This window comes from Cherax quadricarinatus, chromosome 40, assembly GCF_038502225.1.
Source record: "Cherax quadricarinatus isolate ZL_2023a chromosome 40, ASM3850222v1, whole genome shotgun sequence".
NCBI lineage: Eukaryota > Metazoa > Arthropoda > Malacostraca > Decapoda > Parastacidae > Cherax > Cherax quadricarinatus.
The window spans coordinates 3817637-3842055 of record NC_091331.1 but is presented as its reverse complement, the minus strand read 5'-3'; the positions used below and the strand labels follow the sequence as shown (position 1 = coordinate 3842055).

The window sequence follows — 24419 nt, the reverse complement described above, 5'->3', positions numbered from 1 at the left end:
TCCTCTCAGAGGAGAGTTGTGTTGATGCTACGTTCTCTGACACAACGGAAAGTATAAGGGAACTCTCGTTATCTGCCACATGAAAGCACAGTACTCGTGTTTCCTACCACAACGGAAACTTTGATTTTTCCCCCGAAGCTGCTAGTTTATTGTGCATCCCATATCCATCCTATGGAGGGTAGCACAAGAACATATGGATACTCCAAAAGCCTTGGAACTAGGCCCCAAAAGGGCTTACATGAGTACATGTAGATTTATATATACAACTGTCTTAGCTACTGCAAGCAAATTTAGGATATTCGCTTTATATCTACCTGGAGTCTACCTGGAGGTTATTCCGGGGATCAACGCCCCCGCGGCCCGGTCCACGACCAGGCCTCCCGGTGGATCAGGGCCTGATCAACCAGGCTGTTACTGCTGGCCGCACGCAGTCCAACGTACGAACCACAGCCCGGCTGATGTGTGATATATTATCACATACGTTATTATGCTGTTTATCTCTAGTTTCCTCACCAAGTGGACACTGAAGCATAAAGTGTACAAGAAAGTTAACTTAAGGCTGACTACATACTTTGCAATTAATTTGATCATCATCTGTGTGTCAGCCAAACTGCCAGAAGCACTTGTAACCCTAAGTCTGGCTACTACAACATCGGTCAGTCTGTTCACATTGCAAGTTGCTCCATATATATACAATATTTATCTAACTTCATGTTATCATAGCTATAGATCTACTCAGGTTTTAACCTGCAATCATATGACATTCCCTTTCTCCTTATACTATTAATAATGCTAGCGTAGATATACCAAATTTATATTTTACATTTTGCTTCAGAAGTGTAGGGGATACTCATGCTTTACATCACAACAGAGAGTATGTGAGGCGCTCACCTTCCATCCACAACTGTAGAAGGTAGGTAGGTAGGTATACGAGTAATGTTTGCCAAGAAACAGGACAAGAGTTTCCTGACGCGGGTCTGGAAACACTTATCCTTGAGCTTTTGGTCATCTGACCGAGGACTTCCGCTGTTTTACCAGTCCACCTCTTTAAAAAATCATGGTTATGATTATAATCATTAGGAATTATACTCAGCAGTGGGAGCATTACTCACTTTTTCTCCCAGGCTAGAGCTGGGGCAAGTTTCTCCGTGTCCAGGTAGTTGTTGATGAGGATTGTGATGACAAGAGCGGTGCTCTCCGTGTACATGGGATTCTCGGAGATAACCTCGCCTGCCTTGAGGAAGCCTCCCAGAGCGGTGTAAGGGAAGACAGGACCACCATAGGACCCCATGCAGTAAGTACCTGTCACACTTGAAGGATTGCTGCGGAAGACATTTGGGACAAGTTAATGTAAATCTTATGGATATCTCAGTTCACACATTGAGATCCGTGGTTCGATCCCCGGTACAGGTGAAAACATTTGGGCGTGTTTCCTTAAGACACCTGCTGTCCCTGTTCACCTGCCAGTATCTGGGTGTTAGCCTACTGGTGTCGGTCGCATCTGAGGGGGACAAAATTAACTTAAGTCGCCCGTAATGCTCTGTATAACCAGGTGCTTTCTATTTAGTATGTCACTGATGTCAGCTACGTCTGTGTAAGTTGTATCATGTACTTGTGAAAATAAAGCTTATTATTATTATTAATATTATTATTGTTAACTAGCTTGGTGAGAAGGGACTTCGTGAAAATCGATTTCCGTGCAATTCCCAAATTATGGGTCGATTCCCGTGCAGTTTCTGCACTGTGTCACGTCCAATACACGTTATACCACTTCGTATTGTTCAATTCACAAAAGTCTAAAATTTTACTTTGACTCTCTTGGTCAAGCACAGTGTGGCCATCGAATTTAATAAGTGTTCCTGTTACTAATTACGAAATAGACAAAATGTTAGAAATACTTTAGAAATATCACTGGAAAAAAATCAGAGAGTCATCTCTTTCGGAGGAAAAGTAAGTTTGCTTTATAAGTTAAAGAATCAATTAATACATAAATAGAACTGTACATGAATGGTATTTAATATAGACAAGATGAAGAATTAGACACATGTGCAATATCTGGGTATCTTTATATGTAGACGTTTCGCCATCCAGAGACTTCATAAATACAAGGGCATAATGTGAAGAATGTAGAACTATATACAAAAGATGTGGGAATCAGTCCCTCAACCTTGGAGCTGAAGAGCACCGTGGTCTTCAAGAATCTGAAGCACTGGTAGTGCTTCAGATTCTTCAAGATTCTTCCTTACGAGGAAGCTCACGCTATATAAGGAACATCATTATTATTATAATCATAACTAAAAGTCATAGAGAGCTGCATATATAGGGAACAAACATGCCAGACAAGGAGTACTTGTCTGGCATGTTTGTTCCCTATATATGCAGGGTTCTCTTAGCGCTTCATAGGAAGCGCTAAGAGAACCCCCCGTCCACAAGAGAGAGATTTCTAGATACGGGTGAGGGGCTTTTGATCCAAGAAACTGAATCTAGCCTCCCCTTTGGGGACTCGAACCTAAGTGTCATCCATTTCTGAAGCGCTGTGTCGTGTGTCTCTGTCTTCTTGCTGTATACAAGGTCGAACAAGATTCAAAACTGCATGTCCTCTCCTTCGTGTTTAAGGATTATATTGGTTAGGCCCTTCCAGCGTATGTTAACATCACATAACTGTAGGTGAACGATCGTGAATGCGAGTGAACGATCGTGAACGTGGTTGTCGTCAAATTTAACTATTTTTTTATATTAAATTCTTTTTTTCATGCGTTAAAGAACTATATCATACTGAATGATAAACTCTAACTTTATGTACGAGTGTTGTAAGAACTTGTTTCGCTGGTAAGCAGGTGTCAGCTGCGCTGACGCGATTGCGCAAGGCAGCAGAGAAAACCTTGACCATGGTAATGGTAGTGTAAACCTGGACAGTTGTGAGAGGTGAGCGAGAGCTCTGACGCAGGACACGCGTGTGTGTGTGTGTGTGTGATAAATTAGTGTATACGCCGACAGGTCTATTTCTCTCTGCGTATATACGCCGAGACTTCACTTTAATACTCGCTTTAGGAATTTAAAGTATTCTTGGCTGGGGTTTACCTGTGTGCCGTAAACCAAGCAAGTAGTCCTGCCTAGGACATTTATTGACGACTGCTAACTGCATCATTCTCCTCATTTTCTGAGATAAGTTATAAATTTATCAGCTAATTTAGGGATTTACGAAAGTCATTGTAGTCTTTAGATTTTTTTCTTATAATAGAATAATTAACCCACGGTACGGTTGGGGTTAGAACCCACGATTTCATGAGTCTAGATATTGCTATCGCATTTTAACTTTCCAACTTCTAAGTAAACTTTCGATTTTACATCTCCCAATATTAAAGTGACTTAGATTGCTTTCGCCATACGTCGCTGCATGACCCTTACGGGCTTAGTGCTTAAGTTGATTATAACCATGGAGCGCAAAGAAAAATCATCAGGCTCGCCGTACTTGATACTTCATCTAATTGCAATACGTCTTGTATAGCTGCAATACGTCTTGTGTAGCTGCAATACGTCTTGTGTAGCTGCAATACGTCTTTGTATAATCTTGTGTATTAATTCATATGTGGTAACATAGTATCATGCTTGTTCCAGTGAATGTTCGTGAGCGTGTTAAGAGTCGCTGCCGCTTGGCAATTTGTGTGAACTTGCTAATTTACACTTTGTTAGCGCAAAGAACTGTACCTATACAAATTAAAAAATGGAAGTATTAGCGAGAATTAGCTAGAAGTTATTTGCAAGTGATTTGCACCTGGGATGAGGGAAGTAGGTAAACACCGTCTATCCTCACTCCGGTCGAGCCCCTCCATGTTGTTGACTTGCAGTTTGTGAGAGTTAAGGGGGGGGGGGAAATGGCTTGCGTTTGATTACACTCTCATGTGACATCATCATAAGAAAATAACTGAATATCGCTGCATGATCTTGCTTGGACATTCTTCCGTCTTCTGGCGAAGTTACAATACATATTCGCATTTAAGAACATAAGAACATAAGAATGGAGGAACACTGCAGAAGGCCTACTGGCCCATGCAAGGCAGGTCCTTATCAAAACTACTACTACCTAAAGCTTCCCTAGAAATAACTCCCGTACCCAATGACACCAATCAAACCCAGCCCCTCCCACTCATATATTTGTCCAGTCTCTTCTTAAAGCTACCCAAGGTCCTAGCCTCTATCACCCCACTGGGAAGACTGTTCCACGCATCTACAACTCTGTTAGAAAACCAGTACTTACCTATGTCCTTTCTAAATCTAAATTTATCCAACTTAAATCCATTATTCCTGGTTTTTACCTGGTTCGACATCCTCAGTACTTTATTAATATCTCCCTTGTTTATGCCCGTCATCCACTTATACACTTCAATGATATCTCCCCTCATTCTACGCCTCTCCAGAGTGGAGAGGTTCCTTACACAGTAAATCATTTTAGTCGTTCTTCTCTGTATGTTCTCTAATGAGTCTATATCCAACCTGTAGTAAGGGGACTGTAATAAAGTTGGTAGAATTACCGACAATATGTAAAGTAAAAGGACACAAGTGCAACTAATGTGACATTTATTGTGGCAACGTTTCGCTCTCCAGGAGCTTTATCAAGCTCCTGGCAAAATGCCACATATAACAGGGCGCCCCCCATTCTTCTTAATTATGTCTATAGCTGCCCTGAACTTTCTAACTAAATCCTCATTTCTACGCTTGCCTACATCATTGCCTCCAGCACTGAGGCAAATAATAGGATTGATCCCATTACCGTTCATGATGTTGTCAAGCCGGCTAACAATGTCCTCCATCCCAGCCCCAGGAAAGCAAACCCTCTGTCTCCTACTCCTGTCCTTCAAGCAGAATGCCCTATCCATGTATCTAACCTGGCTATCCCCAACAACAACAATATTCTTACCTTCCTTGTTGTCGTTCGTCGTGACGATCCCAGTAGTCGACTCACATTCGTCGGGTAGCACCGAGAATGCGTTGGAGGTTTCTACAGGAGTTTCCACAGCAGTCTTTCTTCTTCATCGTTTCTGGCTTTCCATTCGTCTTCTTGATCGTCAACTTCGTCGTCCCCTGCTGTCCAGCCACTGACCACGATCCCTTCTTGACCTGAGGACTCGAAACAGGAGGACTACTACGAATCCTCTTGTTTTCCTCGGTCAATCGCCGTATCTCCATCTTCGCTACCCTCAATTCTTCCTTAAGGTGCTGGTAAAGTTGCTCGATGGAGGGCATCTTGGTTCAGTCCATGGGAGCACACAAGACACTTTGGAAATAAATGGTATAAAATACCGACACAATGGCAATATAAACACAAATGCAGTATAATGTGATCCTTTATTGACTACGTTTCGCCCACACAGTGGGCTTTTTCAAGTCACAAACAGAACTACCTATTTATAGTCCGGCTGAGGTCAGGTGAAGAATGCTGCATCTGATGAGACTAGTTTGTGAGCAGACCTTCTACATAGCGATGAAGAAGTTTCTTGGCAAGTGGTTCAGCTATGTTATAGAAGCCACTATTCTGGTTGAAGTCGGATATAGAAATAAGTGATGATTCCAGGATTCTTCGGTATTGAGTGTTGTCTTCTGGCGATAAGTCTTGAGTTTCTGTAGTTTATCAAGTGGTTGTGTGAATTACGGTGTTGTACGCAGGCATTCCCTCAGACCTGCTTGCGTATTGGTGTTCTGAAATACGTGTTTGGAGGTCCCTTGATGTTTCGCCCACGTATAACTTGTTGCAGTCATTACAAGGGATTATGTATACCCCTGCAGAGGATGGTCGTGGTTGTGGAGGTAGATACTTGGAATGATGTTTTGGCAAAGATGTTGGAAACATGTTTGGCAATGGAGTTGGTGGGAAGGACTATGTATCTCTTCTCGGCAGTGTCTTCCCCACAAGCTCTCAGGAATTCTCGCCAAACACCTCTCGAAACTCTTGGGCACTATCAGTCCAGCACATCTCAAACACTCAGGTGATCTTCTCAATCGCATTCGCAACATCAACATCAGGAACAAGAAACTTTCCAGCCTTGACGTGACTTCCCTGTTCACTAAAGTACCTACTAAACAAGCCATCGATCTCTTGCGCAAGAAAATTGACGATTCACTTGACTGAGTTAAGTTGAACTATGGTACAGTGCAGTCCTAGCGAACCTATACATGGAACATCTAGAAGCCGAAGTTTCTCCACCATTATTCCTTCGTCTGTCACCTGGCTCCGTTATGTTGACGACATTCTCCTCACCACACGACTTAATTTTTTCCGTGAATAATTGAAAGTAACACCAGTATTACTAGATTATATCTTGGCGAATTACTTCAGTACAAATTGTTTTATCTTTGCCAAAACATCATTCCAAGTATCTACCTCCACAACCACGACCATCAAGGACATCACCAGTAGTTTAAAAACCTATAATTTTGCCGTTGACTATAAATACTCGCGTTCCTTTTAAGTGACAGGATAGACAAACTTGAGACACGACATGACTACTGGACCTCTCTCCTTATACTCCTTGCATCTGGCGTCTAGCTCTAAACCGGCCTGCATTTTTTCATAGGTCCGTGAATAATTGAAAGTAACACCAGTGTTACTAGATTATATCTTGGCGAATTACTTCAGTACAAATTGTTTTATTTAAAAACCTATAATTTTGCCGTTGTTTTTAATCGGCTATATCTGGCGTCCGGCCTGCATCATATCCGTTTCAGAGAAGTATTAGTTAACCAGCACTAGAAAAACCACCTACACGAACTACTGTAACTCACTTCAAGCAGTTGATGAGATGCGTAGCGTAGTCGCCTTGGGCGATGCTCTCCTCGAATTTTTCTGGGTCGTTCTGCCAGTAATTAAGGATACTTTGTATCAAGCATTCTGGTGTCTGGGGCGCCATAGGCTGCACACACACGTCCTTCAAGGTGATGGTGCCCTCGCTGCTCTCCGCCGTCAGCTGGAAAGAGTTGGTTGAAAAATATCACCTAGGACACTTGAAGTTGTCTCTAAAGGACAAGAACTGACTAAGTAGATACAAAAATAACCCGCATGACTCACGAAATCGTAATGACACGATTGCAAACAAACCGCGACGGTCTGGAGTTTTGAGACTCTGACCGCGGGTTCAAATCCCGCCCGTGGTATGGTTTAATAACCCGCACATAGGTCCAACTCGGACCGAAACGTCGTCGTAAGCTCCTCTCTCCTATATGCTGTATAGTCCTTGTGGTTTAGTGTTTCTTTTTGGTTATAATAATAACAATTCTCTCTCCTATGTGCGGGTTATTTGTGTATTGTTCCAGTCACAGTATTGTGCCTTTTTGTTCTTGAGTAGATAAACTGTATCACTGAGAGAGGAGTTCATCAAACAGTCCATAGCCAAGGTTAGTCGTCAATAATGGTAGGAATGTTAGAAAAAATGAAAAACAAGTTGGGAAACAGAGCTAACCTTGAGTGCGCAGAATAAAGGGAGGGGGGAAGGGGCGGAAAATGAGATGAGGAATAGCATGGAAAGTAGGAAGAAAGAGACTAAGAACAGGAGACGTGACTTACGTTGGTGATTTTGGTTTGAAGTTCCATCACCTTCGTTACGAAGGTCTCGTTCAGCGCTGGTCCAAATAGGTAATTCACAGGAATCCCTGACGTCTTGTCAACGAGAGTAAAGTTGAACTAAGGGGAAAAAAGTATATTCATTTAATTAGTTATAAAATTACGCTGTAGACGTGAAATTGCTCTGGGTTTTTCTCTTATCTTAGCTAAGAGAATCTCTGGAACTCTCTACCCTTGTTCCTAGATTTCCTCCAAAAATTTGTCTTTGTCCTAGGAGTTCCATCTATCCTTGTCCCAGGGCTCCCTCTATCCCTGCCCAAGGATTCCCTATCCCAGCCTAAGACCTATATTTGCTCCAGGTTCCCCCCTCTTCCCCCCACCCTGTCTTCGTGTCCCCAGCTTACATAGTCGTATCCCTTTGGAGTGATGATGAGCTGAGTAGTCCTGTAGAACGGATTGAAGTGGGAGTCGAAGTATTCTTTGTCCAGACGACTTCGCGAGGTCGGAGAGGCCCACAGTTGTACCGGATCTGTCGTCACCTGGAAGCAGTTTATTGATTTTAAACCACATCGACTACACGATGGCCAGTAAGCCTTCATGTAAACTTGACACCATCAGTCAAGGCTTCTTTAAACCGTAAAATATGGACTGAAGAAAACTCGGTGTCTATATCGCCTGGAAGAGGTAAGCGTAAATTATAGTACAGGTTAAGACATATGGCTAAATGGCATATGTCTGTTGTTAACCTACTGATAAGAGTATATACAAAGAAGAGTGCATCTGTGTAAGTAGGCCGAGTATTCTTTATTTTCCATTTTAGATAACTTTGGTTGTATCATGGAACCCACACCTGGTCAAACACGTATCAAAATTAGAGTGAAAAGGTTTGCAACAAAACTAGTTTCAGAGCTAGGGGGTATGCCCTCTCAGAAGAGGTTAAGGGAACTCAGCCTGACAACACTGGAGGACAGGAGGGATAGGGGGACATGATAACATATAAAATACTGAGAGGAATTGACAAGGTGGATAGGGACAGGATGTTTCAGAGATAAAACATAGCAACAAGGGGTCACAGCTGGAAGTTGAAAACTCAGACGAATCACAGGGATGTTAGGAAGTACTTCAATCATAGTTGTCAGGAAGTGGAACAGCCTGAAGAATGACTTAGTGGAGGCAGGATTCACACATAGCTTTAAGAAGGGATACGATAAATAAAAGGACACAAGCGCAATTAATATCACAAAATGTCTCATTAGTTGCACTTTTCCTTTTACTTAACATATTGTCGGTAATTCTACCACCATTAACACAGCTCATGGAGCAGAGAGATTGGACCTAGTAGCGACCAGCAAAGAGGCGGGGGCCAGGAGCTATGAATCGACCCCTGCAGCCACAAATAGGCGAGTACAAATAGGTGAGTATGATCTTACTTTCAGGTAGGTCACACCCACTCCCAAGCCGGTGACGATGGCAACACCCATAAGCAGGAATGGATAAGGATGCCGCGCCACAACTGAGGGAGAAAAACGAAAAAAAAAGGTGATGCAAAGCCAGTGAACATTATGATAAGCAGATGGAACTGGATACAGCTTCGAGACTCACGAAATCGTAATTACTCGAATTCAAACCATGGAGCGGGTGTGGTTTGAACCCGTGGCATTCAAACACCACCCGTTCCGTGAATCTTTTTGTATACCGGAACCTGAGTGGAACGCTTTGCTGTCCATTTCTGGTTACATCGAATCATGAGCGCAAAGTGTTGGTTTCTGATTGGGCTCGACACACTCAAAGAAGGTAGATAAGATAAGATTTCGTTCGGATTTTTAAACCCGGAGGGTTAGTCACCCAGGATAACTCAAGAAAGTCAGTGCGTCATCGAGGACTGTCTAACTTATTTCCATTGGGGTCCTTAATCTTGTCCCCCAGGATGGGGGACCCACACCAGTCGACTAACACCCAGGTACCTATTTTCTGCTAGGTGAACAGGACAACAGGTGTAAGGAAACGTGTCGAAATGTTTCCACCCGCCGGGAATCGAACCCGGGCCCTCCGTGTGTGAAGCGGGAGCTTTAGCCACCAGGCCACCAGGCCACCGGGCCACCGGGCCACCTACCGTGTCAGGAGTGGCATTGCTTACACTGACGGTAACACTAACAGTGAAGACTGGCAAAAAGAATGGACAACCTACCTTCAGCCGCATGTGTACTGGCTTGTACGTGAAAAATGGCACGCTGTATGATAATACTTGACAAAATTAATATTTAAGAAAAGACTATTTAAGAAAAGAATATTTAAGAAAAGAATATTTAAGAAAAGAATATTTAAGAAAAGAATATTTAAGAAAAGAATACTTAACATGAAAAGAATATTTAACAAAACAGTAACGACAAACATCAGCTGGGAGACTTACTTCTAGCAAGTTTTGCGAACACCACCTTGATACCCTTTTCTATTCCAGCTGAGAGCACCTCCAGGCAGCTCGGAGATCCATGGGGAGCGTGTGTGTCTGCAAAGCAAAAAAAAAAAAATGACCTAATCTGTTTTCTCAATGAAGAGGGATTAAAGTTGCAAACATGCGTGACTGATATAAATAAAAGGGCCAAATTTATTATAGGAGTCTGCAGTTCATTATGAGTTGATTTCTCAGATTTGTAAGAAAAGTCAAATTGATATAATAATTCCCGGGAGTGTGTGACGTACTGTTCACATACCTCCAAGAAGACTTAACCACGAAGAGCCCTTGCATTAGTATAACCTCGGTATAATAAACCCCAGGCACGAAATCTGCTAGTGTTGCAATTATCCTAAAGTTTTTTTCTTTTTTTTTCCTGTTTCATTGACGAAAGATGTATTCCCCATTTTCTCTCCCTCATCCATCCACTCACTTTCCCCTCCATCACCTCGCCTGTTGCGGAAGAAGACATCCAGAGAAAGGATATGTCTCCTGTAACAGCAAATGAAGACCAATTGGAAGGAAACCTCTGAAACTTTAGTATCCAAGAAACCTATAGTGGAATGCTGGATATCCTCTTTGCCATACTAAAGTCTTCCAGCTCCAGTGAGTCTTCACTTAATGTAAGCATCATATATAATGGTGTGGGCCCAACACTACGGGTGTTAACAAAATTTAGGAATCGAATAAAATAGGGTAGCCATGGGGGGAAGGGGTACATTCTACCATCACCTTCTCTTCCCTATTATTCCTAACTCCGAGTTTCCCTCACCTGATTTTCGACGGTGCCAGAAGCAGGCGGAGACTATGATAACGACGCCTAACACGCAGTAAAGGATGGCCATGCAGAAGGATAAGACGTCCAGTGAGCCCACCATGGGCCAAGGTTTACTGCCAGTGTCGAACTGTGGTATGTCTGGACATGACTCACGACAGTCTGAACACAAGCACCGCAGGGCGGGATCCTGGAAGTAGAGTATGTATATGTATGTATAAGAAATGAAGGAGAGAGAGAGGGGAAGAAGATACAGACACACGGAGAGAGGAAAATAGGAGATTCAGAGAGAAGGAAATAGTCTTGGTGCAGTAGAGTGCAACTTATAAATGGAAAGAGTGAAGAGAAAGCGAGAGTTGGCCACAGCAGAACGAAAAGGGGCTAAAAAAAAGACATTGGGGAAAGGGAAGGAACGAAGTATAGGTATACTTTAAAGTTAAAAGTGAATAAAGATATTAAAAAATGGATAATTGTTACTAAGGGAAGATTGGAAATAGTTAAGAGGGAAGTACGGGGTAATAAGGTGCTATAGATGTTTAAGGTTGTAAAGGATAATAAAGTATCACGGAGATGCTCACCGTCGAGTTACACTCGGATGTGTCCTGATCGAAAGGCGTCAAGGTTTGAAACTTGTCGTCTTCAGGGTTGACGACATCCTCTACGGGAGACTCACCAAAAATGTACGTGATGTTGAAGGGAGCAAAATCATTGTTACCAAGATAGTTGAACAACCTGGAAGAAAGGGTAGACAAACGACTGTAATCAAAAGTAATGCTGAAACAGATTAGTTCCTCATTGTCCGTATAACGTCTGAAGCGTTACAGCTCATGCACGAAACAACGCTTCTGAGAGATCTTAATGCTACCTGCCTGTCTCCTTTCTTAAAGGTATGGCGTAGTGTGTGTGTGTGTGTGAGTGAGTGAGTGAGTGAGTGTGTGTGTGTGTGTGTGTGTGTGTGTGTGTGTGTGTTCATAAATTATGGTATTGATGTATGTTTTATGTAAATTATATCCACTGTCAAATTTTCTTCCCTCACAGGATCAAAACTGAATCCTGATCCTTCTTTTCCCCCTCCCTCCTACTTTGCCTCTCTCCTCTAACACTTCCCTGCTGTTTGCCCTGCCACTGCACCTTTTTCCCTTCCATGCTCACCTGACGGGATCACAGTTGGACCCAGCATTGCCACACATCATCACCACAGCGGGCATATTAACCTCGGTGGAGTAGACATTCTTGCAGGAGTCATAGGTGGTGCTGGTGTAGTGGGGATGGATGTAGTAATTCAAGGCCCATATCGCCTCAGGCTCCTCCTTGGCTGAAAGTACACACACGATTGTCCAAATGGCGCCAATATACTCGAGAATATACGTAACTGAGACTTAATATTTGTGAAGCGTTGAACCTGTAAGTCGTTTAGGACAAGTGGTGGGGGCTCTCACTCTCCATGTAGGTCATTCAACAAAATTAAAGGAGGTTCCATCCTTAATCTCAGTAATAACAAAACAAACATGCTACTAACTTGTGTGCACCTCAACTGGAATATAGCATTTGATTTTAATCCAATATGCTAGGTGCCTTCATTTCATCTTTGGGTATGCCACGAGACCATTAGAGCTCAGAATTATCATATGCTGCCCAAAATGCGTATATTCCTTATGGGGTTATAACATTGAATAGAAATGACCGAAAATGGATGAAAGATATGTAGAAGAAAGAAATTTATATAGGCGTAACAGTGAAGAGGGTCATCTTATGAACTAGTGTTATGTTTGGACCCGGTATCGTTGTTACATATCTGATGGTCTCTGTCTATCAGCTCTGCTTCAGAAAAGTTTCTCCAGTACTGCTGCTGTCTTGCCTAACTCTACCTTATGAAACCTGTTAAGATCACATTATTGCTGTACATCACCTCAAATACCTTAGCAAGAAAATTCATTATTTTTTAAAGCAATAACGACTTTGCTCAAAATGTCTCATCAAATGACATTTAATTGTCATTAATTATCCCAGTAAATTATCCTATTAGGGTCATGCTGAAAAAGTATTTATTTAAGACTTATTTGCCGTTATGTAAGAATTGTTTTAGTCATTTTCCACTGTATATCATGACCAGTTTGCTATAACTGGATCATCTTAAGACACTTCAGAGGAAGACGTGAAATATAGTTGTTATTTTATCTACTTTCTTTTGCTTCAAAACTAACTTAGCAACTAAACCTTCCATTCTAAAATGTAATATAAAAAAATCGGCCTAGCCTGTATCAAAGAATTTCCATAACCTTATTTCAGTGTTTTCCTCGCGGAAATGGAATCTACATATAATCCCAATGACGTTATAAAGACTAGTTAATGGCTTGGTAAGTTCATTCTTTCTCACTCTCTCTCTCTCTCTCTTTGCGTTCTCTCTGCGTTTTCTCTCTCTCTCTCTCTCTCTCTCTCTCTCTCTCTCTCTCTCTCTGCTTACACGGGTAAAGTATGGTGGGGATGAGAAAACTGGAGTGTCTTGGGTGACAGGTGAAGTAACAGAAGTTGATCTTCATATTAAGGTTGCAGGCCTTGCACTTATCTACCAGGTAGTCCATGTTGCTGAACCCTTTTATCATGGATGCAATATTCTCGGGAGAGCAACACGTTCGCACCTCCCCGTCGTACATAGTTCCTGAAGGAGACAAAATTAACGAGGTAAGCGCTTGCAGATTGTTGCGTTGTAGGGATGTCACAATTATCAGTCAGTGACACCCTCATCTCCTCTCGCAGACACTTCCCTTCTCCAATTCCTCCTAGATAACCCCTGATTCTTTCTTTTGCTATTATCATCATCATCATTCGCCAAAAGGGTGCAGCAAAGCTCTCTGAGAACTTTCAACTCGAAGTCACAAGGTCCCCGGTTAGATTTCCTGGCAGAGAGAAATGTAGACAAGTTTACTTACCCACTGGCTTCCCTTGCCTACTCCGTCATTAAAAATAGGTACACGTGTTAACTGCTGTGGGTCGCGTCTACAGAAGACTCTTATAAACCTCCAGCACCTGCTGTAAGTATTGTAGTGTTGAGTATAAGGTTTCCAAAATACTTATGTTAAAAAATTCAACGCCACCCCTCCCTCACAAAATGCCACTCCTCATCCAACAATAAGCCCTTCCTAGGACTCCCAGTATCCTGTCTCCTCCTATCATCTCTTAGCTAATTCTTTGTAATTTTAGGCACAATGTACTTTTAAAATGTCGAGAGGCTTTTGCAACGATGAATCTGCATTGGTGTCATATGTTCGTACTCTAGTCCAAATTGCTCTCTGGAGCCTCATCCTTTCTCTAATATAATTCTTGTCGTCCTGCTTTGTGGCAGACATCTTCATAAAAAATATAAAATCTCGTGTCCAGGATAGGTCATCCTGAGACTAATTCCAGCCCTGCTGGAGAGGAACTTCTGAAGTAGCTGCTGATCACTTAATTATTAAGGATATACTCGCATTTCTACTGAAGTCTCCCCTGCTCAGGCTCACAGATCTCAACACTATTAAATTTTCTTGTGTGATGGAATGCAAAAGTGAAACATACCTAACATTTTTTTACCCATTAAGTAACTGTCATACAGAATAGGTTAGCAGCACATTGTTAATGTATTCAGCTATGTTAAATAAAAATGTACCCCCTCCCCCATTCGCCTGTCATTACTATCAAATTCCTCTTCCTCCAACACTTCTTCCCTTCCTTCTCCTCTCACCAATATCCCACTTTTTTCTTACAACCCATCCCCCTCATCTTTCTCTTCTCTAACACGCCCTCCTTAGCTTCCTTTTACCAAAATCTCCTCTTACACTAACACCTTCTGTTATCAAAAACATCACCTCTCACCAACCTCACAAACAGCCAGGTACTCACGTATTTCATCCATCAACAAGGGGCAGTTGTCATCGAGATGCTGGATGGCCACCTCATCAGTTAAGGGCTTGGCTGGCCCGTTGTAGATCGTGTTCAGTGTCATACCAGATGTGTCCGGTTTCTCAGGGTTCTTAGGGCCAATGTCGTACCAGATGCATTGCCCTTCTTCTGGGACGCTGCCCTGGGATGGGTGTGGAAAATTGCATTTAGCTGAATGTATCATTATATACATAACAGTAAATGAACAAAGATAATTATTATTTATCAGTTAGACATGTAGGAATTTGGGACACCTAGGTCGCAAAAAATGTCCCCCTTCGATACCTACCACTGTCATATCCACAAGTTGCTCTTGACCTATTAATTAAATGAAATATACATACACCAGGAATACTGGTAAATATATAAATTTGTGGACTGTATATTAAAAATAATAAATGATTATATATATATATATATATATATATATATATATATATATATATATATATATATATATATATATATATATATATATATATACATAATTACATAACAGAAGGAAAATATATCTTAATATCACTCGCCAATTTGACTGGAGATTAATGTGTATTATACCCAGAAAACCTCACTGTCTAAATTTATGAAATTACTGGCCAGAATTAAACATAAACAGACTTATCTGAGGTTCCTGGAGCTGTGTTGTCCAGTCGCCTGATACTCAAATTATGCAGGAATGCACATCCAACAATTTCGCCTCCTATTTGAGAGGTGTCAGCCCAATTTTAACCTCTAGAGCACGAAAATTCCTTCCCATTGAACTAACGTTGTATCCAATTCAAAACCAAGATGGCGAGTCCCGTCTGCGCAGACGCAGGCTTTCCGTTTTCTATGACATAAATATTATTAAATACAGTATGGCCATCTATTTACATATAAATACTGAATTTCTGGAAAATATATACAGTATTTTCCACAATGGGAGTAAGAATGGGTTAGGTGAGTATACTGTAGTTGCAGGGGTCGAGTCACAGCTCCTGACTCCACCTTAGTTGTTCACTGTCACACTAAATTCCTGGCCTCCTGGGCCTTTTTACATATTCCTAAAACTGTGCAGGAAATCTGGTTTCGCTACTTCCTTGCTAAGATTTTTCTATTTCCCAACTACCTACAGACTTCAGAAAATACTTCTGGAATCCTTTCACCCATTTTCATCTTTATCGTCTCCTGATCACCTTGTACCCTTCGCTCAATGTATCTTTCTCATTCCTCTTAGCTCCGGGAATACTTTTGTTGAGAATCTTATCCTTTCTCTGATTTTTGTGTGGGGGTTTCCAGGCTGGTGTTGCATACTCAATATAGACCTGGCATTCCAGCATTCGTCCATGTCTCTCTGGTATAATATATGCTTTGCGTGTGCCTTTCCTTTATAATTATTGCAGTGGTAATGGTTGCACAACGGGAATAATAGTTGTTAGTTTAATATGTTTATTATGCACCCCATACCCATCCTGTGGGCGGTAGTCAAAAGATTACAGAGGTACATAATTGGTCCAGGGACTGGACTCCAAAGTTTTGATAGCTGAGCAAGTTACAAAGGTAATAAGAGATATGATTTCTGTGTATTTGAAAGTTCAGATATCGAAGATTACTCTTAAGCAATTCATCCTCCTAATAAAAATAATGAGCGTGGGAATACCGACGCACCAAGGAACTGCCATAGGCACATGTGAACTCCAAGTTAATTTAGGTCAGTTAACCTTCATGTAATGCAACGTAGAATACAAAAATATTTACAACTTCGTAGTGCTTTAGGTCTTGGAAAAAAAATCAATGCCGGACATGCGTGATAAAGATTTCACAGTGAGACAAATCAGTACACAAATAACCCGCACATAGAAGAGAGGAGCTTACGACGACGTTTCGGTCCGACTTGGACCATTTACAAAGTCACACTGTGACTTTGTAGATGAATGGTTCAGAGAACCGACATGTTGATAAATTAGACACATGTGCAACTCTTGGGTATCTTTATTGAGGAAACGTTTCGCCACACAGTGGCTTCATCAGTCCATACAAAGGAGAATCTTGAAGAACAGGAGGAGAATGAGGTAATCAGTCCCTCAACCTTGAGTCGATGTGATTGATGGACTGACCACATCGACTCAAGGTTGAGGGACTGATTACCTCATTCTCCTCCTGTTCTTCAAGATTCTCCTTTGTATGGACTGATGAAGCCACTGTGTGGCGAAACGTTTCCTCAATAAAGATACCCAAGAGTTGCACATGTCTAATTTATCACACTGTGACTTTGTAAATGGTCCAAGTCGGACCGAAACGTCGTCGTAAGCTCCTCTCTTCTATGTGCGGGTTATTTGTGTATCGTTCCAGCCACGGTATTGTGCCTTTTTTTGTTATTTATAGACAAATCCGTATAAGTTAGGCTTGTTGTGTCAACGTCACTGTTCTACTACATGACGCGAGAGGTGTTGTACAACTTGTCTCACACAGCAAGGAAATAACTGGTTATAATCATAACCATAAGGTTTAAATTGGGGGTGGATCGATAAGCCAGCGGAATACCTCGGGCAGATGACAAAAAGCTCCAGCTGTGGGTCATCATGTGACGACCAGCGTCAGGAAACGTCTGTCCTAACTAACCTAGTAGTACCTACCTAAACAAAGCAACATAATTCTTCAAACGTGCGAGTGTTAGAATGTGTAAACGACCATCCAATTTGGAGAAAACACGTTGATAAGGTTTTTTTTTTTTTTTTAAGTAATCTTCGCTTTGCTATCGTTATTATTTGTTTGAAACAATTGAACTCTTATGCCACGGTACACAAACCCGCTTAAGAGGAGAATGAAACGTATGACTTGGTTTCTGTCCGACTTGGACCAGTAATGGAAATAAGTTGAGAAACTCAATGGAAATAAGAGACAGTCCTCGATGACGCACTGCCTTTCATGGGTTAAAAATCCAAACGAAATCTTATCTTCACTAGTCACCGTTCGCTAGTTAATGGCTCATGTCGGACCGAAACGTTGTCATAAGTTTCCTCCTATGCGAATTATTTGTGTATTGTTCCAGTCACGGATTTATCTTATTCCTTTTCTGTGAGAGTTACTGAAGGCCTAGTGATCACCATTCATCCACTGTACATTACACAGCAACATGTTTATGCCGTCTAGTTTACTATAGCGTGGACAAAACTCCAGATGAAAGGGATAACTGATTTGCAGAATTTGATCAATAATTATCAACATTTTAATTATATTAAGCTGACACTGACAGTCATAGGATATGGTGTTGAGAATAAGGTTCACGACAGGCTATATTATGAAGTGACTGTTGAGTTATCTATGTTCACCTTTGGTCGAGGGGATGACAGCATGTTTTATCGTAAATGAGAGACAGGGAGATAGGGAAGGGGATGGTTGGAGTTGAGAGGTGGATGAGGGGGCAGTGGGATGGAAAGGATGTGTGAGAGGGTACGAAGTTTATTTTTTAAGGATAATTGGATACGTAATGGATTTGTCTGTTAAAAATAGGAGAGGAGAGTTATTAAATGGAGAGTTAGAGGTATTGGGAAGATGGAAGGAATATTTTGAGGAATTGTTAAATGTTGATGAAGATAGGGAAGCTGTGATTTCGTGTATAGGGCAAGGAGGAATAACATCTTGTAGGAGTGAGGAAGAGCCAGTTGTGAGTGTGGGGGAAGTTCGTGAGGCAGTAGGTAAAATGAAAGGGGGTAAGGCAGCCGGGATTGATGGGATAAAGATAGAAATGTTAAAAGCAGGTGGGGATGTAGTTTTGGAGTGGTTGGTGCAATTATTTAATAAATGTATGGAAGAGGGTAAGGTACCTAGGGATTGGCAGAGAGCATGCATAGTTCCTTTGTATAAAGGCAAAGGGGATAAAAGAGAGTGCAAAAATTATAGGGGGATAAGTCTGTTGAGTGTACCTGGTAAAGTGTATGGTAGAGTTATAATTGAAAGAATTAAGAGTAAGACGGAGAATAGGATAGCAGATGAACAAGGAGGCTTTAGGAAAGGTAGGGGGTGTGTGGACCAGGTGTTTACAGTGAAACATATAAGTGAACAGTATTTAGATAAGGCTAAAGAGGTCTTTGTGGCATTTATGGATTTGGAAAAGGCGTATGACAGGGTGGATAGGGGGGCAATGTGGCAGATGTTGCAAGTGTATGGTGTAGGAGGTAGGTTACTGAAAGCAGTGAAGAGTTTTTACGAGGATAGTGAGGCTCAAGTTAGAGTATGTAGGAAAGAGGGAAATTTTTTCCCAGTAAAAGTAGGCCTTAGACAAGGATGTGTGATGTCACCGTGGTTGTTTAATATATTTATAGATGGGGTTGTAAGAGAAGTAAATGCGAGGGTCTTGGCAAGAGGCGTGGAGTTAAAAGATAAAGAATCACACACAAAGTGGGAGTTGTCACAGCTGCTCTTTGCTGATGACACTGTGCTCTTGGGAGATTCTGAAGAGAAGTTGCAGAGATTGGTGGATGAATTTGGTAGGGTGTGCAAAAGAAGAAAATTAAAGGTGAATACAGGAAAGAGTAAGGTTATGAGGATAACAAAAAGATTAGGTGATGAAAGATTGAATATCAGATTGGAGGGAGAGAGTATGGAGGAGGTGAACGTATTCAGATATTTGGGAGTGGACGTGTCAGCGGATGGGTCTATGAAAGATGAGGTGAATCATAGAATTGATGAGGGAAAAAGAGTGAGTGGTGCACTTAGGAGTCTGTGGAGACAAAGAACTTTGTCCTTGGAGGCAAAGAGGGGAATGTATGAGAGTATAGTTTTACCAACGCTCTTATATGGGTGTGAAGCGTGGGTGATGAATGTTGCAGCGAGGAGAAGGCTGGAGGCAGTGGAGATGTCATGTCTGAGGGCAATGTGTGGTGTGAATATAATGCAGAGAATTCGTAGTTTGGAAGTTAGGAGGAGGTGCGGGATTACCAAAACTGTTGTCCAGAGGGCTGAGGAAGGGTTGTTGAGGTGGTTCGGACATGTAGAGAGAATGGAGCGAAACAGAATGACTTCAAGAGTGTATCAGTCTGTAGTGGAAGGAAGGCGGGGTAGGGGTCGGCCTAGGAAGGGTTGGAGGGAGGGGGTAAAGGAGGTTTTGTGTGCGAGGGGCTTGGACTTCCAGCAGGCATGCGTGAGCGTGTTTGATAGGAGTGAATGGAGACAAATGGTTTTTAATACTTGACGTGCTGTTGGAGTGTGAGCAAAGTAACATTTATGAAGGGATTCAGGGAAACCGGCAGGCCGGACTTGAGTCCTGGAGATGGGAAGTACAGTGCCTGCACTCTGAAGGAGGGGTGTTAATGTTGCAGTTTAAAAACTGTAGTGTAAAGCACCCTTCTGGCAAGACAGTGATGGAGTGAATGATGGTGAAAGTTTTTCTTTTTCGGGCCACCCTGCCTTGGTGGGAATCGGCCGGTGTGATAATAAAATAAAATAAATAAATTGGATACGTCAACAGTGTGTTACTACTCCCTTATTCTGTGTGATGGATACATAGTGGGAAGATAATGTAGCAATGTTTTCCTCTGGCATATTCCATCACACAGGCTGGGTTCTGTAGTGCTGAAATTCAGGTACGGGAGCTGAGAGTGAGATGGGGGAGGGGAGGATGGAAAGGTTAGGTTAGGTGAGGTTCGTCAGGAAACAGGACAAGTGTTTCCTGACGTGGGTTTTAGTAATGATGTTCCACAGCTGGAGCTTTTGGCCTTCCGAGGCCTTCCACTGGCTTACCCCTCCAACCCTTTAAAAATTGAAGAATGGGGAGTGAGTGAGTTAACTGTCATAATTTTAACTAAGGCAAGAGGAGGAAAGGGACATTGATTTCTGAAAAAAAAAAATAGAAACCCGTATGGACAGCGTAGGTAGTGACAGTTCGTGGAACCTCTAGGTACTGAAAGAATTTGTACATTAACAAGTTTGTACAGCAGAACACTGTGTCGACCACCTCGTGATTGTTTTTGTCTAACTTTTATGGCTCGAGGTTCGACCTGCCGTTTCTTAACCATGCGTTATTCCACATATAATTCTTAACAAATGCCGTACGATATACAACGGATGAAACAGCGTTTTGCCGACAAGTATGAAAAGCGAACAAACACACACACACACACACACACACTAAAATTTTGGGATTTTTCGTCAAGCGAAGAGATTTATCATGTCCTGATTTGATCAAACTTTTACACAGGGAGACGTTGTGCCAATAAAAAGTTCGTCTTCGTGTGCTGTACTGCTACTTATATCAATGAATTGTTTTAGATTTGTTTTACATTATACACATTTCATCTATATTAGCCAATTTCTTTCCACTGTGGGTCGCCACTGCCACATTTTGGATTCTTTTAATGGGTAGGGGGAAGCTAAACCCGTAGGGATCACTCGGAATAGGGAAGGGGAGGATAATCAGGATTGATCCGACAAGGGGGGGGGTTTGGGGTATTATAGCTCTAATTCCTGGGATCAGGAGATTTTCACCAGCAAATAGGCTCCTTTAGATACGCCAAGTTTGTCATAACGTATGCCACGGTGCCCCGGGGCCTGGTGGCAAAAGCTCTCGCTTCACAGGGTTAGGGTCCGGGTTCGATTCCCGGCGATGGGGTGGAAACATCGGACGTGTTTCCTTACACCGGTTGTCTGTTTACCCATCAGTAAAATGGGTACCTGGGTGTTAGTCGACTGGTGTGGGTCGCACCCTAGGACAAAATTGGCCTAATTTGCCCGAAATGCACTGCGTAGCAAGGGGCTTGTATACACTGTACATATAGCAAATAAAGTTATCATTATATTATTAAAAACCTTGCATTTTTTCCACTCCATTTAACTTTTTTTTTTGTCCTGATGAATTCTTAGAAATTCTGCAAAACTTTGACAACCAACAGTTTTCCGTTTCAGGAGTGTGTACTTTGATATTTAATATTCTAAGATTAACCGATAGGCATTAATAACCAACTAAGAAAATCTTCTTTTATTATTATTAGCCTCGTCTTGGGTCATTCAGAAATAGACAAGTAAATGCGTTCGAAAAAGTAACCTCTTTATTTCTGAAGGCCAGATATTTTTTTAGTGTTAGTCCTAGTAACACCAATTTACAAGCATTCATTGATTTTACTGAGAGCGGAGATGTCATTATCTCTCTGCTGATGCAAGATATTCGTCTGGGAACCTTCAATGTTAATTATTTCGACCTCTAAACTGTCTTATCTTGGACTGACAGTATCTCTCTCAATTAGGACTCAAGACATTGGTTGTTTGGTTGTTTAAAGATGTGTTTGTCTGGCGTCACTTTTGTATTTGTTATTGGTCGAGGCCTTTACTAAAAGTTATTGTAAAACTGCCCGAAGTGATCTGCATAAGCCAGGGGCTTTTTATAAAATGTCATTAATATATCTTTTTTTATATACCAATGGTATACCATTCTTTATAGAAATTATCTATCCGTTTCACTGGTTGAGGCCATTGTAATTTTACCACAGTAAAAGGCAATCAAGTTTAATGTGCTTTCATGGTAGATTAATCACATTATCAAGGAATACCATGAAGGATAATACATATAGGTGACTTGTATATTTATATCTGGTTGATCAGGTCCTGATACACCGGGAGGCCTAGTCACAGACCTGGCCGCGGGGGCACTGACCCCCCGAAACTCCCTCCAGGTATATATATCAAAGATTGTTAATCACTCAGACTTTGGTCATATGATTATCACGTCAGTCAATTGTTCTTTCAACAAAACCTGAATCAGTCACCAGAATAATTGTTTGGTTTAATAGTCATAATATACCGACTACACTACGCTCCTTGTCTATAAATCACCACGCAACAATAATTTAATGCCTAATGTAGGGACTGAAGATTGAGATTGAGAGGTGTACCATACCTCCTGTGCAACCACACTTCTACTCCCAGTGCATTTATATCAGGAGTGGTATATTCCTTAACCCATATACAAAGTTATTGTACAAATAAATTCATCCGGCTTATGTCATAGACTGATGCTCAGAGTAATCAGCGCAAGCATTAACATAGCTTACCTCGAATATATTTTATTCACCACTGGGTTTGCATTCAAGTTTTTTTTTGTGTTCATCCAGTCAATATAATTAAAATTTCTTACATAAAAAGAATATTCAAGCCTTTGCCAAATTTAGTACCACTTTTGAGTTTTAATCTTAAGGATTTTATTGCTCTCATGCGCAAAATTGTACATTTCGCCGGAGAGATCTCATTCCAGACGGAGGAGCCAGTCAACGTTACTTCTTGAGCTGGACAATTCACACGGGTTTGGCATTTCAAATAGTATAATTTAATCTGAAATTCTTAATCAGGTTATTTTTTTTATATTTCAAGATTTTTTATTACAATAGTGTCCTTACCTTGGCGCCGCCGACCAGCAGAGTTCCCATCAACATCCATACCAGTGACATCATCTTGGTAGAATAGTTGGTGCATCCAGTTACTGCAATGATAACAGATACCTGGGCTTATTTTTCCTGGGTGTTAAATTTAAACTGAGCTTCGTTTCTCTTGGCTCGTGTATTGAGGACTGAGGACTCCAGTAAGACAGTAAAGACTTGAAGATAGGTGCGGCTTGATTAGTGATTTCTAGTCAATGCTCGAGTGAGCTGTGGCGTGTCCCTCTTGTCTTTTTTTTTTTTTTTTTTAGGTTAAGGACCCAAACAAAAAAAAACCAGAGTACACCACGAGCTACACCGTACTTCCTCCCGGGAACGGACCCAGGGAGTGAAAGAGAGCGCGATGAAGGTTGCAAAGTGTTGAAGACCGAGTTACTGATTACTACCAGTGATTCAGGCCAGACTTGCCTTCCACAGCGTTATCTTCATTGTCGATCTGGCTATACAAAAAAAATAGCGAAGTTACTCCTACATTTAGGAAATCTACTGTACTTCTTATTAATAGGTTTAAGACTTGCACACAAAAATGTTCATGAAGTCTCGACTTGGTTTATCTTGGCACTTTTAATTCTATATATATCTCCTGTAAAAAAAAATTCGTTTTTTAGTGATTTATTAAACAAAATGAATCATTATGGAAAACAAATGATCGCCAGTCGAAGATTATGCTTTGTGCCGTAATTATTCGATAACTTGCGATTAGATAAAGATACAAAAACTTCTTATGATCGAAATTGTTTTTTTCAGTCGTCTTTACATTGTCGCCGTTTGTTTGGGAATTTTCAGTTGGATATCACAGTGGCATGATGTCACAGACAGTGGAACAGATGTCACATGTTTACTAGTGTGTCTTCACACAAACGGACTCTTTCCCCTCCCAGCCTTCATCCCCTCTCATAGACGAGCTCACCACCCCACTTGACATGGAATATAACAGGGAAAGATATCTTTTTGTTTCCAGTGTAATTATATTGAACAGGGTAGCAGCACGCTGATAATGTATCCAGTTTTGTTTAAAAATTTAAATGTACACTGTACATCGCAGAAATTTTTCACTTCTACAACCTCTGTTTGAAATACTAATGCCTTTAATACTACTGGGAGTCCAAACTGAGGTGTCGAGTCACGTAGGCGAAACCTATTGCATTTTCCAGACTGTGTTAAATCAAGCAGGGGAGGCTAGAAATATTGCTCAACCCCATGAATGCCACAGATGGCATCGTTCGTAGGTGTAGTGAAGAATCTCAGATTTTTCCAGGTGAGACCGGAGGAAGGGTTGTGGGAAGAGGGTCGAGGGTCGTTGACTTCCTCAGA

The 24419-nt window shown here is 41.5% G+C and overlaps 1 protein-coding gene and 1 long non-coding RNA gene across 3 annotated transcripts in view; one reads left to right on the top strand and one right to left on the bottom strand.

Moving 5' to 3' along the window:
• LOC128687358 (NPC intracellular cholesterol transporter 1-like) overlaps positions 1-23459 on the bottom strand; it is a 37651-nt gene extending 14192 nt beyond the window's left edge. Inside the window, exons 1-12 of the mRNA XM_070092639.1 lie at positions 23067-23459; positions 14662-14842; positions 13247-13441; positions 11935-12097; positions 11361-11514; positions 10780-10972; positions 9966-10061; positions 8986-9068; positions 7960-8094; positions 7559-7675; positions 6781-6962; positions 1113-1322 (exon numbers count right to left, since the gene is read on the bottom strand). Coding sequence (XP_069948740.1) covers positions 1113-1322; positions 6781-6962; positions 7559-7675; positions 7960-8094; positions 8986-9068; positions 9966-10061; positions 10780-10972; positions 11361-11514; positions 11935-12097; positions 13247-13441; positions 14662-14842; positions 23067-23120 — 1763 coding nt within the window. The 5' untranslated portion in view covers positions 23121-23459. The remainder of the gene's footprint in view (positions 1-1112; positions 1323-6780; positions 6963-7558; positions 7676-7959; positions 8095-8985; positions 9069-9965; positions 10062-10779; positions 10973-11360; positions 11515-11934; positions 12098-13246; positions 13442-14661; positions 14843-23066) is intronic.
• LOC128687359 (uncharacterized) overlaps positions 2852-24419 on the top strand; it is a 45944-nt gene continuing 24376 nt past the window's right edge. Inside the window, exon 1 of one of the 2 annotated variants that reach the window (XR_011392956.1) lies at positions 2852-2925. This is a non-coding gene — a long non-coding RNA (uncharacterized lncRNA). Of the gene's footprint in view, positions 2926-11532; positions 11670-24419 lie in introns of those variants that run through there. The other variant, XR_008406816.2, reaches the window with a different exon arrangement.